Source organism: Sander lucioperca, chromosome 19 (genome assembly GCF_008315115.2).
Source record: "Sander lucioperca isolate FBNREF2018 chromosome 19, SLUC_FBN_1.2, whole genome shotgun sequence".
Classification (NCBI taxonomy): domain Eukaryota; kingdom Metazoa; phylum Chordata; class Actinopteri; order Perciformes; family Percidae; genus Sander; species Sander lucioperca.
In genome coordinates, this window is record NC_050191.1 from 29,244,877 (window position 1) to 29,257,207 (window position 12,331).

The window sequence follows — 12,331 nt, forward strand, 5'->3', positions numbered from 1 at the left end:
TGAGTTTGTACATTTCCCTTCAATTTAAGCCCTATCCTCCCACAACATTTTTAGGTTTAGGGGTTAGCGTTAAGGGGATGAAATCGGATACAAATTTATGAAAAAGGAAATGTGGGAACATAGGGCTGTGGGAACATAGGCACGCTCCCATATTTGTTATTATGTGCACTTTGAGCCTCATGAACAGGCAGAGAGGGAGAACAGCTGGGAGACAGAAAGTATACGAGTAGACCCTGAAGTAACACGTTTCTGTCTATGAATTTAAACATATTTTAATAAAGTTTTAGCAGGAGAGTTCAACTGTTCAACAGACTGTCAAAAGACTCAACAAAAGAACAAGCGCTTTGTGTTTGTGATCATTTTTTTTAATCTTCTTTTATTTTATAAAAGGATCAACTCATGAAGACCTGCGAGAGCAGGACACTAAATGTCTGACGGGGGCTTTGAGTCTTTGAGAAGAAAGGGTTTGTCATTTAAAGTTTCAAAATCTTCTTTTGTGGTTCTCCAGCTGCGGTGGCCTGAATATTCCCCCCCGATGTGTCTCTGGTCGGAGGGGACATTAGTGAGACCATTTTGTTAGGGTTTAGGATCTCAATCCAGTATCCGTCAGGGTCCTGGATGAAGGCCAGATCCTTCATTTTACCTGAGAGAGAGGGGGAGGGACATGCTGGGAGTTAATGTAATGCTACATACACACACACACACACACACACACACACACACACACACAGAGACACACACAGAGACACACACAGAGACACACACACACACACACACACACACACACACACACACACACACACACACACAGAGACACACACACACACACACACACAGACAAAGACAGACACACAGACACACAGACACACAGACACACACACACACACACACACACACACACACACACACAGAGACACACACACACACACACACACACACACACACACACATAGAGACACACACACACACACACACACACACAGAGACACACACACACACACACACACACACACACACACACAGACACACACACACACACACACACACACACACACACACACAGAGACACACACACACACACACACACACACACACACACACAGACAGACAGACACACACACACACACACACACACACACAGAGACACACACACACACACACACACACACACACACACACAGAGACAGACACACACACACACACACACACACACACACACACACACACACACAGAGACAGATACACACATACACACACACACACACACACACAGAGACAGACACACACACACACAGAGACAGATACACACACACACACACACACACACAGAGACAGACACACACACACAGAGACAGACAGATACACACACACACACACACACACACACACACACAGAGACAGACAGATACACACACACACACACACACAGACACAGACACACACAGAGACAGACAGACAGACATACACACACACACACATGCAGGCAGGCAGGCACACAGACAGACACACACACACACACACACACACACACAGAGACAGACACACACACACACACACACACACACACAGACAAACAGACAGACACATACACACACACACACACACCCACACACACACACAGACACACACACACACACACACACACACACACACACAGACAGACAGACACACACACACACACACACATTACGTATCTTCAAATTTTTTGTATAGCTGCCACATATTACAGAATTGACAATAGAGTTGACTTGACTTTAAAGGACCCTGAGCTCCCCCTGCTGGTACAACCCTCTATAAAACAAGACTATTAATAACAAGATGTACAGGCTGATTTCAGCATGGTTTGGCTCTATGTGGTGGCCAAGGAGCTGAGTCCACTGATTGTAGAAGGAAACACAAGCAGATGTTAAAACATCTCCATAACTCAGGTGACTCGCACGCACGCACACACACACACACACACACACACACACACACACACACACACACACACACACACACACACACACACAGACTCACCGGATTGGGGTTTCTTGATGAACGTGGCTCCTTGCTCTTCAAACACTCTGCAGGCGGCTTGAACATCGGGAACAGAGATGCCGATATGCCCTGCAAGGAGACAGCAGGTTACACCCAAAACACACACACACACACACACACACACACACACACAAACGTTTGTTTCACTACCTTTGTGGGGACCCGTCATTGACATAATGCATTCTCTAGCCCCTTACCCTAACCTTAACCATCACCACTAAATGCCTAACCTTAACCCTTACCCTCACCCTAACCATAACCTAATTCTAACCCTAATCCTAAAACCAAGTCTTAACCCTCAAACAGACCTTTAAACTTGTGGGGTCCAGCATTTTGGCCCCACAAAGCTGTCGGGACCCCACAAGTATACTGGACTCCCGGTTTATGGACCCCACGAATATAGTTAAACAAGAACACACACACACACACACACACACACACACACACACACACACAAAGACAAAACAGGTTTACTTCCTTACGTAGGTGTCAAACAGTACACCTTAGTTTATCTCGGACAGAAAACACCCAAAGGCACCTGACCAAGCGTCGCTTTCTGATGCGATGGGAGTGAGAATGTGGTGAATTAGTATATTGAGACAGACAGTGTTTTCTGAACATTAAAGCATGTAAACATGTTCTGGTAGAAACCCAGACTACAAGAATGAACCTGAAAATGAGCATGATATGGGACCTCTAACCTTCCCGTTTTCAAAAAGTCTCTATATCAAAAATTAGTTTTTTTTTCAATAAATTGTCCAAAAAAAATGAACGTGGATGGTTCCGTACAACTCTCTTTAGCGTAAAATAAATAATCAGTTCAATACTTTCAATTAATTTGATTAGATTTTATAGCATTTGAAAATAAATTGATAGAAGGTTGAAAAAAGTGACAAAAATTATACAAAAACGTGGGGGAAAAAAACAAGAAAAAATCGACAGAGACGTCAGAAAAAGTGACAAACTTGGAAAAAAGTGACAAAAATGTCCAAAAACTATTCAAAAACTTGATATAAAAAAATAAAATAAAAAAATTGACAAAGACTTCGGAAAAAGTGACAAAAAACTTGGGGGGAAAAAAAGCTTCAAAACTTCAAAAAAAGCCACAAATGTGTCGACACATTTGCCGTTCTCATTCCGAACTCGTAAAATACGGACGTTTGGACAGTGGCTGTTAGCGTCTGAAGCGATGAAAAAGGCATCTTTCAGCGTGTTTGTAGAACGCACCGGGGAGAGCAGCAGTTAGATGGGATTTAGCGAGTAGTATGTAAGGACGAAATTCCGCGTAGGGAGGTTGGTTGGGGTGGAGGATGGGTCAAACATACACAGGACTTTCACCCAGGAGAGCGGGGATCGGGTTCCGCGTGTGTCTTTAACCGTCCCGTTATTCCCACGAGTCACAGAAGCGTAAGCCCACCCACAACCTTTTCCTAAACCCAACCGTCCCGTTCTTCCCGCGTGTCACAGACCTTTTCCTTAACCTAACTGCGTCAAAAGGGACGCCAATAGTCCCGACCAAGCGCCTTTGGTTAAAGCGCGTTATATTACGACTTTTAGCGTCAATAACAACGGCAAAGGCACCTGACCAAGCGTCCGTATTTTACGAGATGGGAGTGAGAATGGGACCAAAACATTGGGAAAAAAAAGGTTTTCATTTTGACTCAGAATGACAAAAAGTTGCATGGTCGACGGGAGGACAACGCCAGGGTTAATAGCAGTTTACTACCAGTGTAGTCCACATTCAGTCAGTTCAACTTCTCACCAAATCCGTTGGGCATGGTGTTCCCGTTGTGGTACGCCAGACTTTCATCGGACTCTGAACCCCAGTTACTGACACACAGAGAAACAACGCTCATTAGAAATACTCACACAGCAGACTTTGTATGATTTCACTGATTTTCCATGCTCTTCCCCTTTTGATAGAAATAACAGAAATGAAAAATCCCTTGGTTCCATTGTATATAGTTATTTTTCTAATAGGTGAGTAAATTGTTGGCAGATTTTAGTACAAATAAGCATAGGATTATACATTGCAAAAACGTGGTTATGCATGTGGATATTGATCTGTATGTGTAAATTTATGTTATGGAAGGATATACACAGACTTATATTCGTGGAAGAGAAGATGGATCTCTGTAAGATCTTCATGTGGACTAAATGGCTCACAAAGAATACAGTTTAATTTCTCTTTTCTTAAAATACTCTTCTCTGTGTATATATATATATAAAAGTATCATTTGTGTATTTACTTGTTCATTTGCTGAAATACTGAAAGAATGTATGCCATGATACTGTCTTTTCCAAATAAAATATATATATATATATATATAAAAAAAAAAAAAAAGAAATACACATTCATCACAGGACTAAATAAATTTGTCTTATCTAAATCTACTTTTGCCAATCTAGTGCATGACCGTGTTGGGTGTTCTGTGGGGTGCCAGGGTGCGTTTAACGTGACGTACTGCGTGAGCTCTATGGTGGCGTGGCGCGAGAAGGTCCACGCCGTCCGCTCTCGGACGTCGGCCGGGATGTCCGACTTCTTCTCGAAGCCCAGGAAGTAGAGGGTGAAACGCATCGAGGGGAAGTCGATTTTCTGGAGCAAGCTGGGAAAAAAAGCACAGAGGACCTCGGTGGTTGAAATGTTTTTACAGCCACACTGCCATACAAAAATCTCTTACAATCTTTACATTACATGTCCTTTAGCTGACGCTTTTATCTATTTATATTTACAATTGCTATATGTGTCAGAGGTTGCACACCTCTGGAGCAACTAGGGGTTAAGTGCCTTGCTCAAGGACACATTGGTTGATGTATCGCAGTGGGATTCGAACCCATGTCTCCCATATCCACTGCGCCACCACCATCCCTATACGAGATTGTCAGAGATTTGTGTTTTTAAAACGACATATTATCACAGCATACCAAACAACATTGTGTTATACCGAGAAAAGTTACATCCATGTTCCTATCAGTCACTTAAACACAAAAACATAGGATAACGGACCTTTTTCACAGCAGATATTTTGACTTGTCAGAGTAGGAAAAGCACAACTGAAACTGATAACCTTAACGATGGCTCAGTTCCATCTAGTGTCCCAGGAAGCTATTTCCATACCTGCAAACTCAGAAGGGCTGAAAAAGGTGACACATTTTACACCGTCCCCCCCCACCGGAGAAGAAAATAAAGGGAAAACAAAATTTTCCCGGTGCTAAAACGATACTTTTAAAACGGTACCTATATATATATATATATACTTTGAATGCAGCACAAGGCTGGCGAGGCGAATTTCAAGTGAACGCAACATCTGTCATACGTTCCTCTCCAGTGAAATACAGACACACTTTTACACCGTTTATCTGTCAGCATTTTAACCGTGTTTACACCAGCTGCTAGCCAACGGTAGGCTAACGTTACCTGCTGCCAAGTGTAGTGTTTACTAGGTAACGGTAGGCTAACGTTACCTGCTGCCAAGTGTAGTGTTTACTAGCCAACGGTAGGCTAACGTTACCTGCTGCCAAGTGTAGTGTTTACTAGGTAACGGTAGGCTAACGTTACCTGCTGCCAAGTGTAGTGTTTACTAGCTAACGGTAGGCTAACGTTACCTGCTGCCAAGTGTAGTGTTTATCAGCTAACGGTATGCTAACGTTACCTGCTGCCAAGTGTAGTGTTTATCAGCTAACGGTATGCTAACGTTACCTGCTGCCAAGTGTAGTGTTTACTAGCTAACGGTAGGCTAATGTTACCTGCTGCCAAGTGTAGTGTTTATCAGCTAACGGTATGCTAACGTTACCTGCTGCCAAGTGTAGTGTTTACTAGCTAACGGTAGGCTAATGTTACCTGCTGCCAAGTGTAGTGTTTATCAGCTAACGGTATGCTAACGTTACCTGCTGCCAAGTGTAGTGTTTACTAGGTAACGGTAGGCTAACGTTACCTGCTGCCAAGTGTAGTGTTTACTAGCTAACGGTAGGCTAACGTTACCTGCTGCCAAGTGTAGTGTTTACTAGGTAACGGTAGGCTAACGTTACCTGCTGCCAAGTGTAGTGTTTACTAGGTAACGGTAGGCTAACGTTACCTGCTGCCAAGTGTAGTGTTTACTAGCTAACGGTAGGCTAACGTTACCTGCTGCCAAGTGCAGTGTTTACTAGCTAACAGTAGGCTAACGTTACCTGCTGCCAAGTGTAGTGTTTACTAGCTAACGGCAGGCTAACGTTACCTGCTGCCAAGTGTAGTGTTTACTAGCTAACGGTAGGCTAACGTTACCTGCTGTCAAGTGTAGTGTTTACTAGCTAACGGCAGGCTAACGTTACCTGCTGCCAAGTGTAGTGTTTACTAGCTAACAGTAGGCTAACGTTACCTGCTGCCAAGTGTAGTGTTTACTAGCTAACAGTAGGCTAACGTTACCTGCTGCCAAGTGTAGTGTTTACTAGCTAACGGCAGGCTAACGTTACCTGCTGCCAAGTGTAGTGTTTACTAGCTAACAGTAGGCTAACGTTACCTGCTGCCAAGTGTAGTGTTTACTAGCTAACGGTAGGCTAACGTTACCTGCTGTCAAGTGCAGTGTTTACTTCCGTGACATGCGGTGATGTTTAGGTTGCCTCTAACGTCCGTGGCACCGAAATCCGCGTTGCATTTCAGTCCGGTAGATAACGGTTGATAAGGGACCGGTGCCGTATTAGCACCCCCCCCGCCCCCCCACAAAATAAAAACTCTTCGGATCTACACGATTCACGTGGATGACATTTTCCCATTCAAAACGCCGATTTTCGCCGAAAAGCAACTAGTTTACAGATATGTATTTCAGTGAGTGCACAATACCAGGACCTCTCCTAAGTGGAATGCAGCCATCATTAATGGTTTTGAATACACCTGTGCTGTTCCTACTATGACATGTCAACATGTCTGCCGTGACAAAGGTATATAGGGTCCAGGTTGAACAAAACGGTAGTTGCCCTTTAAGGCGGTTGCTTTTGCACCTACTGGCTCTATAGTGTCTGCCAGATGGGAGCAGTTCATATTCATTGAAGAGTACAGTTCGTATTCATTATATTATATATAGTATGTGTGATGGATCTGTCAGGAACCTGTGTGCACGTCTGATTACGATTGACTCAATGGTTATTTAAGGAGATGTGTGACTCACGTCATGCCCAGGACTCGGGTGTAGAAGTCCAGAGATCTGGCGGGATCTTTGACCCGCAGCATCGTCTGCTGCAGCATGTAGTCCTGCACGGACAGAACATCAACATCACTAGAGCTGCAAAGAGGAATCCATTAGCGGTCAACTATTGCATTAATCGCCAACTATTTTTGATAATCCATTCATCAGTTTGAGTCACTTTTTTATTTTTATTTTTATTTTTTATGAAAAAGAAGAATATCTCTTCTGGATGAATGGATTAGTTGTCGGACTAGTCTATAAAATGGTGAAAAATGTAGATCGGTGTTTCCCAAAAAGCCCCAAAATGACGCCCTCAAATGTCTTGTTCAGTCCACAACAAAGTTATTCAGTTTACTGTCACAGAGGAGAGAAGTAGTGTTTATTTAGTCATCATAAAAACAATAATTGGTAACACTTTACTTGAAGGTATCGACATAATTGTGACATGACACTGTCATAACTATGACATGACACTGTCATAAACGTTATAAACAAGTCTTAAACGTTTATGACTTCTGTCATTAAGTGTCATTCGGTTTTTGTCATGACAAGTTGACATTGTTAGGGTTGTCTTGATTATGACAACTTGACATTAATCAAAGTGACATTACCAGAAGTTGTCTTGGTCATGACAAGTTGACATAACATTTCTTTGGAGTGTCGTTATTAAGACAACTTGACATTAAACAGGATGACATTATGTCAAGTTACAAAGACATCCCAAACTAATTTAATGTCAACTTGTCATGACAAAAACCGAATGACACTTAATGACAGAAGTCATAAACGTTTATGACTTGTTTATAACGTTTATGACACGTTGATGACAGTGTCATGTCACAATTATGTCGATACCTTCAAGTAAAGTGTTGACCAATAATTATGTACATATCTCAATGTAAACCCCAACAGGAAACAGCGACAGAAACGATTCGGCTGGAGCAAAAGCTTCTACATGTTTGTGTTGTGGCTTTTGTGTTTGTGTTGTAGCTTTTGTGTTTGTGTTGTAGCTTTTGTGTTTGTGTTGTAGCTTTTGTGTTGTAGCTTTTGTGCTGTAGTTTTTGTATTGTGGCTTTTGTATTTGTTTTGTAGCTTTTGTGTTGTGGCTTTTGTATTGTGGCTTTTGTGTTTGTGTTGTAGCTTTTGTGTTTGTGTTGTAGCTTTTGTGCTGTAGTGTTTGTGTTGTAGCTTTTGTGTTTGTGTTGTGGCTTTTGTGTTTGTGTTGTAGCTTTTGTGTTTGTGTTGTAGCTTTTGTGCTGTAGTTTTTGTATTGTGGCTTTTGTGTTTGTGTTGTAGCTTTTGTGCTGTAGTTTTTGTATTGTGGCTTTTGTGTTTGTGTTGTAGCTTTTGTGTTGTAGTTTTTGTATTGTGGCTTTTGTGTTTGTGTTGTAGCTTTTGTGTTGTAGTTTTTGTATTGTGGCTTCTGTATTTGTGTTGTAGCTTTTGTGTTGTGGCTTTTGTATTGTGGCTTTTGTGTTTGTGTTGTAGCTTTTGTATTGTGGCTTTTGTGTTTGTGTTGTAGCTTTTGTGTTTGTGTTGTAGCTTTTGTGTTTGTGTTGTAGCTTTTGTGTTTGTGTTGTAGCTTTTGTGCTGTAGTTTTTGTATTGTGGCTTTTGTGTTTGTGTTGTAGCTTTTGTGTTTGTGTTGTAGCTTTTGTGTTTGTGTTGTAGCTTTTGTGTTTGTGTTGTAGCTTTTGTGCTGTAGTGTTTGTGTTGTAGCTTTTGTGTTTGTGTTGTAGCTTTTGTGTTTGTGTTGTAGCTTTTGTGCTGTAGTTTTTGTATTGTGGCTTTTGTGTTTGTGTTGTAGCTTTTGTGTTGTAGTTTTTGTATTGTGGCTTTTGTATTTGTGTTGTAGCTTTTGTGTTGTGGCTTTTGTATTGTGGCTTTTGTGTTTGTGTTGTAGCTTTTGTGTTGTAGCTTTTGTGCTGTAGTTTTTGTATTGTGGCTTTTGTGTTTGTGTTGTAGCTTTTGTGTTGTAGCTTTTGTGCTGTAGTTTTTGTATTGTGGCTTTTGTGTTTGTGTTGTAGCTTTTGTGTTGTAGCTTTTGCGTTTGTGTTGAGTGGCCTACAAGTGTCTGCAGGTCTGAAGGCTCAGACAGATCTGTGCCATAACTCAGAAAAAAAGACCATTTCAAAAAAAGAGTCAAAACGAAAAATCAGTGGCAGCTTTAAGAGCAACCAACAGAGCTCTTGGTTGTGGCCCCCAAGGCGCTGCTCCAGGAGGTTGGAGATCTCATCCTGGATGTTGATGGGTGTGCCATCTGCACCATCCTCTGAGGTCTGCAACCTCGGTGTAATCCTGGATGCCACCCTCTCTTTCCAGATTCACATCAAATCCATCACCAAATCAGCCTTTTTTTCATCTCAAAAACATCTCCAGACTCCGGCCATGGCAGAAACCCTCATTCATGCTTTCATAACCTCCCGTTTGGACTACTGCAATGGACCCTAGACCAGGCTCCAGTATGTCCAAAACTCTCCCACCAGGGTCCTCACCCACACCAAGACCTGGCAGCACATCACCCCAACCCTCATCCACCTTCACTGGCTCCCAATCAAGTCCCGCATCACGTATAAAATCCTCCATCTCAACTACAAATCCCTCCATGCCCTGGCCCCTGGCCCCACAGTACCTCTCCGACCTCCTCCATCCATACACCCCACCCCGAAACCTGCGGTCCTCAGACGCTGGCCTGCTCTCCGTTCCCCACACCAGACTCTGTACCTTCAGAGACGGAGCCTTTAGTGTTGCAGCCCCATCCCTCTGGAACGCCCTCCCTGCAGACATCCACAATGCTACATCCCTGGACATGTTTAAAAAACGTCCTCAAACACCAGCTGTTCACTACAGCCTACAACCTCCTTTAGCTTAGCCACAGTCATTCTGTAAAGTGTCCTTGGGTTTCATGAAAGGCACTATATAAATAAAAGTTATTATTATTATTATTATTATTATTATTATTATTATTATTATTATAGCAGTGACTCTGTAGACTGTATGGGAGTCTAAATCCTGCTCTAAATCTCTTAAGTGACACAAAAATCTCTTCAAATGGAGTTTTTCTCAAGTTATTAAAGTTTGCCTACTGGTATCTGCAGGTCTGAAGCCAACAGGTTTGACTGCATTACAGCCTCCACACACACACACACACACACACACACACACACACACACACACACACACACACACACACACAGGTTTGTGGCACTATCTTTGTGGGGGCCCGTCATTGACATAATGCATTCCCTAGCCCCTTACCCTAACCTTAACCATCACCACTAAATGCCTAACCTTAACCCTTACCCTCAACCTAACCATAACCTAATTCTAACCCTAATCCTAAAACCAAGTCTTAACCCTCAAACAGACCTTTAACCTTGTGGGGTCCAGCATTTTGGCCCCACAAAGCTGTCAGGACCCCACAAGTATACTGTATTCCCTGGTTTTTGGACCCCACGAATATAGTAAAACAAGCACGCACACACACACACACACACACACACACATACACAGACAGACCCACACACACACACACCTGTCTGGGGTCTCCCAGAGACAGCAGGGAAATAAAACAGAACTACATGTGAAGGATGAAGTAGATGTGAAGGAGGAAAGCGTTACCCTGGTGATGGGGTCTCCCTGTTTGCAGGCAGCAGCCGCGGCCTCGTCCGACAGTCCTCCTTCGCCCTCCATGGCTCGCAGATCTCAGATCAGACTGACGGAAACTACACAGGTACATCTCCCCTTCTGCTGTCTTCTCTGCAGCGCTGCCTTCAAGTGCTGCTCGGAAGATTCTGCGTCTGAGATGTTACACACACAGAGAACATTCTGGCATGCGTTATATACTGGAATTGAAAGCCTGTTTAACTCTCATGTTGTCATTGGGTCAAAATTGACTCGTTTTCTATATTTTTTGGTATCTTTTCAACCAAAAATAACACGGATGATTCCATTCACAAGGCAGCAGACAGGTGTGTCAGCTTTGGGGAGTGGCCACATGCCACGTTGCTGCCTTCAGGTGCTGACTGAATTCTTGGGAAAAGCCAACGCCCACAGCTTTGGCAGAAAACGCAGCCGAGCAGCAAAGAACACAGAAGTGGAAGTTACTATAAATGGAAGTAAAATAAAAGCATTAAAAGATAAAGGAAGTCTGGCAGGCAACTTAACGTCAATCAGTACAAACAGTTTGGACTGTTTAAGAAGATGAAGTAAAATGAACATTAATGTTGAGAGGAGTAAAGCCTGGGGAAAGAACCAAGGATCTTTAACGTCGTCATGTAAAGAAAGGCAGCGAGCTGAGCTGCAGGTCAGAACAGGTCGCTGACAGAAGAGGAGGCTGACACACCCTCATTCCACAAACTAATCCCTCACACCCTCCCGATACACATCTTACACATCTTACACACACACAGGTTTGTGGCACTATCTTTGTGGGGACCCATCATTGACATAATGCATTCCCTAGCCCCTTACCCTAACCTAACCTTAACCATCCCAACTAAATGCCTAACCTTAACCCTTACCCTCACCCTAACCATAACCTAATTCTAACCCTAATCCTAAAACCAAGTCTTAACCCTCAAACAGACCTTTAAAGTTGTGGGGTCCAGCATTTTGGCCCCACAAAGCTGTCGGGACCCCAAAAGTATACTGGACTCCCGGTTTATGGACCCCACGAATATAGTTAAACAAGAACACACACACACACACACACACACACACACACGGTAGGTATGGCAGGATTTTAACATGATACACATGTTGTAGATGCATCAGATGGCGTAGGTTTGTCCAGTTTTTCCTCCTCTACCCAACGTATTACAGTCTCCCTCCATCGCAACGTTGAAATAGTTTTGACTTTTCAATTTCCTTTTAGTTCAGTTTGAGTTAGTTTTCAGAGTGTGTTTGTTAGGGTTAGTTTTCAGTGTGTTTGTTAGTTTAGCCTTCATGTTGTCCTTGGGTCAAATCTAACCCATTTTTAAATGGGGTTTGTTATCTCAGAAATATGGGATGTTGAAATTAGTAGTGCTGGCCAAATGCAGCTTCGTGAAGCAGTGTCTTTATTTTCTGAGCCCACTAGATGGCGCTCTGTTCAACAAAGGGTTGAGAATACACTCTCAACCCTTTGTT

The 12,331-nt window shown here is 42.9% G+C and overlaps 1 protein-coding gene across 1 annotated transcript; it reads right to left on the bottom strand.

The window, feature by feature from the left end:
* Positions 1–234: 234 nt before the first annotated feature.
* On the bottom strand, positions 235–11,106 carry LOC116045426 (lactoylglutathione lyase-like). Its single transcript, XM_031293066.2, has 6 exons — positions 10,823–11,106; positions 7,185–7,267; positions 4,506–4,646; positions 3,803–3,870; positions 2,020–2,109; positions 235–643 (listed from the first exon to the last, which is right to left on the bottom strand). The coding sequence occupies exons 1-6, from the start codon at positions 10,892–10,894 to the stop codon at positions 474–476; spliced, it is 624 nt and encodes a 207-aa protein (XP_031148926.1). The 5' UTR covers positions 10,895–11,106; the 3' UTR covers positions 235–473.
* Positions 11,107–12,331: the final 1,225 nt, after the last annotated feature.